Raw genomic sequence first — 7500 nt, 5'->3', positions numbered from 1 at the left:
AGACAAAATTCTCTTGCGAATTTGTTCCTTTCTGCCAGTTCTTCAAGTTAAGAAGCGAGGAAACAATTTTGCAAATTAAACAGAATAATGAGAAATGATCAAAAATCACTATTGGTGCCGTAGGATAGTTTTTCGACTCAGGATTCAAGACCCAACGTTTGAACTGGTGTGCTAATGTTTTCATAAGGAGTGAGCGTGAGCGTCCTTTCTTTTTTACTTCAGATGGACAGTACCTTACGCAGAATGGTTGCTGTAGCTAGTAACGCTGATTTTTGCACTACCTTGATGTTCATCGATTTGACTTAGATAAAAAAGCAATCTAGGCGGCATAGATCCAAATGCCCCTATATCTACGGAGATGACTGTTGTCATTTTCTTCCACATCTTTAATCCTTAACCTTTATTCACATTCTTGTGTTTTCAATTTCAGCCTTTTCAGGTTGTTAATTGCAAGTTAAGTTAAATAAAGTTATTCGTTAGTTAGTTTAAGGTTTCCTCAAACCTTCGTGAATGTCCTCCTTCAGATTAAGAAAAATCTTACAAGCGCTCTTTTCAAGGAAAGCCCCAAAACTAGATACCATTGTAAAGGTTATGAAATGTAGAATTCGATTTTGCTACTCTTTTCATAAGGTTACTCAAGATTTTTCGTCAACTTAATGCAGAACCAAATGCTACTCTTTTCATAAGGTTACTCAAGATTTTTCGTCAACTTAATGCAGAATCAAATGCTATCATATATGTAACATAACTGTGTAGTGTAAACCACAATGCAATCGTGAAATCAACCTCTGGATACGAGTAAAAATTTTAGAATCAACCGTCCGCGCACGCCTCCTCTACGCTGCGCAAATTGACCTCCTCAGCTCTGCTGAGCACGCTAAGTTAGAATCAATTTGGCACCAATATCTTCGAAAAATGGTCAAAGGCGGTTTCCAGCGCAAAAAAGCACCACCCCGAGAAACTAAAAAACAGAAAGCTGAGCGGTTGAAACGCGAAGCTGAAAATCCTGAGCTGAAAGAGCAATGGGACTGGGGATACAAAATCACGAATGAGAAGCTGAGAAAAATCTGCGGAGCTACTCCCATCGGTGACTTCGCCGATAAATTTCATCTCAAATACGTTGCTCACGTGACCCGCATGCCGAACAACGCTTTGCAGAAACAGCTGGTCTACTGTGAACCAGCCCGTACAATCCGACGAGGAGGCAAAAATGTGAATTTCTGGGCTAAATTATCAGAGACTACTGGCATCGAAGCCGAACAACTACAAAAGACTATGTACGACAGGAACGATTTCAACAAGTGGATCGCAGATCGCTACGAGACGCATTCACGGCCAGCCAAATTCGTAAAGACGAGTAAGTGCTGAACAAATCGATCGATCGAATCTCTAAAACTTTGCCGCGAAAAAGGTCATAGCGGAGTCAGGCCATTACGGCATTTTGACACCTTGGCGGTTTACTGTATCTGTTATTAATTAATAATTTTTTGACAAGTTAGCTTTAATGATCAATTAAATGATAAACTTGATAAATTTGACTGGAAAAAAAAAAGAAAAGAGGAAAAGTAGCTCTGAACGGTTTGAAGTACCCTCAGTTCTTGATGTTGAGTCGTAATCAACAGACTCGGATTTGTTACTATTATCATCACCATTATCATTATTAATATTGGTATTATTTGCATCACAATTAAAACTAATGACAAGAGTAAAACCATGACCAGAGCACTTGGAGATTAGAAATGACAAGTTTATAATTAATAAACATATTTTGTCAAGACCATCTTAAGGCAAAGCATATGCTTTGACCGTGAAACCTGTGACTTACCGATCCGCAATAGGTAAGAAGAGTCAGCTTGCAAATCTGTTAAATTCGCCCGTGTAATGTGCGGGTTCAGTTTCACAATCTCCCATTTAAAGTCCAAGATTCCTATTTTTTTATATTCAATCGTCAGGTGGCTGATCATGGTCAGGTTTGTCAGTTTCCATGTCACAGAAAATTTACTGGAATCGACCTCCGTGATAGTGATTTGTGATGGCTTGTGTGGTACTGGAAGACACGTCTTTCCGTTCCCCGCATACCCAGGCAGACAAAGGCAAACGAAAGAACCTTCAAAAAGAAGTTAAAATGATAAATTGAACGCTAAGAGCTTTAAAGGATTAGGGTTAGGTTACCTCGCCTTTGGCGAATACTGTTAAATAGCCATTAACGTTTGTGACGTAAGCATGAGTTTTTCCTCATCGCGTTTGATTTCGGTTTAAGCATTAAGCCTGGCTTCAACTGCGACATAAGCATAAGCATAACGAAGTTCACACTTTTTGCATAAGCACAAGAGAAGTGACATACGCAAGCGCAGTTAGCTCTAGGAAAAAACTCGCAGGAGAATGAGACGAGCCACGCTCTAAAATGGCGGACGGCCTTATGCTTATGTCTATGTTGCATCAGCTTACACAGTTATTAACGAGACAAAAGCATAAGTACAAGCATAAGAAAATGGAAACGATTCCTTTTTCTTATGCTCATGCTTAAGTTTATGTTCATGCTTATTCATATGCTTATGCTATGTCACAGTGTAAACCTGGCTTTAGCTAACTGAAACTTTATATTCAAAGCCCATTAGAACCTCCACGTCTCATTTGTGTCGCCGCGCATTCCTCGACAAGCCAACCTGTGATATTATTTTCCTTGCATTTTCAGCTTACTCACTGTATTTTGAAGACTTTCTTACTTTGCACAAACAAGCCCTAGCTTACACCAGTACCCTTCCCACCTTTATTGTTGTGACATTTGGCATGACGATCACATGACTGGCTTTCCTTGCATTCATCAATATCATTACAAAAAAACCCATATTCCTGTTTTTTGAACCCCTCACGACACTTGCAATGATATGACCCTGGGGTATTAATGCATTCTGCGTTCACAGCACACCGGGCACTTCCCGTTTTACCACATTCATCAATATCGGTGCAGTTAAATCCATCGCCGGTGAATCCTTTTTTGCACAAACACTTCAAATGAGCTCCATATTTTCTTATTTCTCCATCTTTACTGCATTTGTGTGACGTCATATTGAAACTACAGTTTGATAACTTTGATGTGGTATTCCAAATAGATGCATTTTTCTCGCAATAGCATCTCTGGCGAAATTTACTACACCTGCCTACTGAATAATTCACTGATTGACAGATGTCAGTACATGATAATCTTGTGCGGTTTTCAGAGTATGAGCAATTGGCGTGTGGAGGACTGCAACAGCAGTCTTCACACGTACAGACAAACGACTGTAAGTCAAGTGATGTTAGAATTTTCCCCACGAGGTTGCGTGGCAGCTGGCAAACAGGGTAATCACTCGTGACTCTTGCATTCTCTGACAACCACTTTGAAAGCCAGCTTAAATGGCAATTGCAGTTTAGAGGATTATTTTGAAGGTATATAGCTTTCAGTTCTGGAAGCCCATAGAAAGCATTGCGTATAATTGCGGAAATATTGCAGTCGTTCAAATGTACTGTCGTTAAGCTCTTGAGACCTATGAAGGCGTCTGATGCGATTAGAGACAGAGGGTTTTTGCTGATATTTAGCACATCTAAAAACCGAAGATGCTGAATGCTTTTTGTCGGAATAGTTTTCAGCTGATTTTCTTCGAGAAGCATGCTCTTTATCAATGGAAGGCAGCTGAAAGCATTCTCATCGATGCTTTTTATCTTGTTTGACGCAAGCTCCAGTTGAGTAAGAGACATCAAATTTCCAAAAGCACCGCTGTTTATTGCCCTCAAGTTGTTGAAGCTTAATGAAAGGATTTCTAAATTTTCCAACCTGTCAAATGCGCCCTTTTCCAGTACTGTGATTTTATTGACTCGGAGATCAAGTTTTCTTAGACGAGGAATAGTAGCAAATGCCGCTTGAGGAATCGACTGAAGTTTATTATGGTCCAGTCGCAGCGTTTGTAAAGATATTAATCCTCGAAATGTCTCAGTGGTGATGTTTGAGAGCTCGTTTTCTTTAAGATCAAGGTAAGTCAAATACGTCTGGCGAGAGAAGGATCCATCTTCTATTGTTTTTACACGGTTTTTATCCAAGTAGAGACGTTGCAGGAAGGGGTAACTTTTCAAAGATGTTGTTTCCACCTTGCCGATATTATGAGAACTCAACCACAAAGTGCTGAGCCTTTCTGGCAAATTTTTAGGGATCCTAGTTCTTTTAACACCTGCCTTAAAGTTGCAAATTGCGATCACAAATTCGTAGACTGTTCTGTTAACTATGAGGTGTTCCGTGTGGCAACGAGAGCAGCCAAAGCAGTCGTCATTCTGTTGAGCGGTCTGAACCGTAGCTAAAAACACGGCAGAACTCAGAAATACAGCGAAAAACATATAGACACTCTTTAACTGCTCTTCAGTTTATACAAGCACCAAGCTTTCGTATATGAATGGCACTGTACAGGTGAAGCGCCTTTTCAGGTGACACCGTACCTGTGGAGAACACGGCTTAATGAAACTGGACCCTTTTGTCTGATCCTAAACATAAAACCTGTACGTGCTGCACTTAATTGAACGCGATGATTGATTGACAGTGCCTTCACATGAGTGTCCAAGGTGACACTTTGGTCGCTCAATTTCGAACATATAATTAAAAAAGCAAAGCTTTTTACGCAAATATGACCTCCCAAATTAAGTTGTATGTGACCTATCTCGCCTGCGTTGTTTCATAACTTCACATCCGAAACTGGGCTCCAGCTTATTATGGGAGGCGAAGGAGATATAAATTAGACTGTGCCATTTAATTTGTGCGAAAATCAAGTTGAACAAAGCTTAAAATGAAATTTCGTTGATCAGCTGTTCCAACAAACCTCTTATGCTTTTAAAATGATAATTACTTTCCTCGAGCACAGATAGAAGTTTGGAAAATTTTTGTGCCAAGCAGACACGTCAAGATTGTCGATAAGAAGAGAAAATATTCCATTTCTCGTATATAAGTACATTTCTATTCGCTTCGTTTCGGAAAGACACTCGGACTTGAGAGAATACAACGCCTATGATTCACGGTCCATGAGCCCAAGATAATCATGAGGTTTACAAAATCTTATTTGTTCCGGGTTATTCGCAGCGGCAATCTCCAAATACGAGACTGCTGGGATCTCACCAACAGCAGACAAAAAGGGCTATGATTCCATATGCTTAACGAAAGAGTTGTTGCTTCACCCTACAATTATTCTAACGCACACTTCGAAAGCGAACTGATTAACAATTATTCCACGAGCGCACGTTGGATACGAGATGATAGATAGCCAAGAAGCGCGTAGCGCCAAGTTGGCTATAATCATCTCATATCCAACAAGCGCGAGTGGGAGAATTGTTTTATTAAATATGCCAAGGAAAAATTAAAGAGTTTCTCTTGAAAACGCCCACAAACGATGAATAAATCTTCCCCACTTTTAATACTTAAAAACACTACCACTGAAAGATAAGTTGCCTTGGTCTTTTTTTGTATTAATTTACTTTAATTATTATTAAGTTTTCAGAGGCTTGCGTTCAATCAAATGAAAAATCAATCTGATATCAGTTGGTTTAAAAGAGATGTGCTAGATCACAATCTACCACTTAATATTCATCTCAAAGTCTTCGATCAACCGGAAAATGATCATTTTACGGCATACATAGCCTAAAACGGGAATGCAATCTGTGAAAGACATGTACACCCTAAGAAAATGTCCACTATCTTTTTGCATGCGTGTGTGTTCGTCATCAAGGCACACCACTGGCGTCAATTGTCGAAAATCGGCAAACAAAAGCGTGTTACCCACATTTTTCTTCTTTTTGCACTTTTAATTTTAAAATGAACAATCGTCTTGCAATGACCTTAAGTTGGCTCTTTTGGGAATGATTTACCTGTATCGATCGATGTTCGCTCACCAGACATGCAAACAAAATTAAGACCAACATTTCCCTTCGAAACTGTCAGTTTTTAAATGCGGACGTCATGTTAAGCTCCCGCCAAATGCTATCAAAACCCACCAAGGATTGCACATTGAATTTCCTTCTAATGCGTAAGAAATTCAGTATGTACAGTAGCGATTTCGATCATCCTAAAATGAGAGTCAGTGTAATGTGGGTAAAACATCTCCTTTGTCTTGTTAACAACTGATGTACGGCTTAACCAAAAGCAATTTTAAAAGAATATGTACTACTTCCGATTACGGTGCGATGAATTCGAAAAAACGGTCAAAAAGACCTTTGGATTCATTGACTCAAATCATTATTCCAAGTGGCAAAGTCGCACGTCAGTCGTCCATTCATCAGTATCTGACAGGTAAAAACGTAGTCTGAAAAAGCTATGTGATCGTAGAGTTGTTTCTGAATGGCTGACGGAGGAGATGCAGCCCGTATCGATGAGGAACAATGAGGTCGAAAATGCCATTATTTGCGGACAGTATGATGACGGAAGAAAGTCATATATTTCCAAATGTGTCCCCAACGTGAAGAAAAGCCGGTACTGTCAAAAGTGCTGAAAGTATAGGCTCAGTTACGTATAAGTATGGTTGAGTTAAAGAACCTTAGTTACCCACTTTACATTGCGCGCCCACATTACTTCAGTCGCCATTTTCAGGGCCCCCGAAACTCTAAATTCTATCACGGTGTAAAGTAATCTGTTTCCATCGGACATGAAATGGGCTAAATAATTCTGTTTTCCATTGAAAAATAACCTATGTTTATTAGAATTTGAGTTTATAACATTATTTATGTATGACTTCAAGTTGCTCTTCGCAACATGTTATCGAGTGGAAACGAAATCCTTGTTGAACCATCTGCTCTTGGAATGGCATCGAAGAGTACCGAAATTGGGAATAACTCGATTAACGGATGGAACGATCAGAATGAATGTATTATCATTTCTGAAAAATGAAGAAATAACTTTTTGGACTACCGTGTAAGGAATCACGAACAGCAAATGCACCGTCGGATCGATAATTCTGTTCAAATACTGTTGTGCGCGTCTTCCCCTCAGGCTGCCGGCACTGAACAAAGAGGGCAAGTCTTCGGCAAACATTTGAATACTGATCTCCATCACAATCAGTAAAAGCCTTTATCCATTGGTGTTCATTTCATTTTCTCGCTGATAATAAAACTGCGTTTTGTGGAAGCAAGCTTGAATGCGACATTTTAATTTATTCTTGGTCTGGAAAGGTTCAAAACTATAGAGGCCAGAAGGTCAGCTTGTGTTTATTTACAGGAAGATGAAATTGTTGTTGGATTCAACACCTGTTTGAAGACTAGGTAAACTTGAAAAAGAAGAGATTCTAGGAACGTACAGTAAGAGCATTTCATCTGATTCTACAACTGTGTATTGCGCGCGCCATACTGAAACTGTCTTTAGTTTACTTATACTCGCTTTATATCGATCGCTAACCGCTTGCATTAAACTTATTTACCAAGTACCGCGCTAGTAGCGAATTAAACTATCTTGTCTTGTTGTTCCCATTGCGAACTGCTTGGGTATAAAATAAA

The 7500-nt window shown here is 39.5% G+C and overlaps 1 protein-coding gene across 2 annotated transcripts in view; it reads right to left on the bottom strand.

The window, feature by feature from the left end:
• LOC138016492 (uncharacterized) overlaps positions 1-4472 on the bottom strand; it is a 25189-nt gene extending 20717 nt beyond the window's left edge. For both annotated transcript variants that reach the window (XR_011125819.1, XM_068863637.1), the window contains exons 1-2: positions 2769-4472; positions 1826-2107 (exon numbers count right to left, since the gene is read on the bottom strand). Coding sequence is in view for 1 of the 2 variants with exons in the window: in XM_068863637.1 (XP_068719738.1) it covers positions 1826-2107; positions 2769-4368 (1882 nt within the window). In the remaining variant the exon portion in view is untranslated. The remainder of the gene's footprint in view (positions 1-1825; positions 2108-2768) is intronic.
• Between the last annotated feature and the right edge of the window lie 3028 nt (positions 4473-7500).

The sequence above is a fragment of the Montipora capricornis genome, chromosome 9 (assembly GCF_036669925.1).
Source record: "Montipora capricornis isolate CH-2021 chromosome 9, ASM3666992v2, whole genome shotgun sequence".
Lineage (NCBI taxonomy): Eukaryota > Metazoa > Cnidaria > Anthozoa > Scleractinia > Acroporidae > Montipora > Montipora capricornis.
Note: the sequence above shows the minus strand (reverse complement) of the source record. Positions and strands in the feature narration are given on the sequence as shown.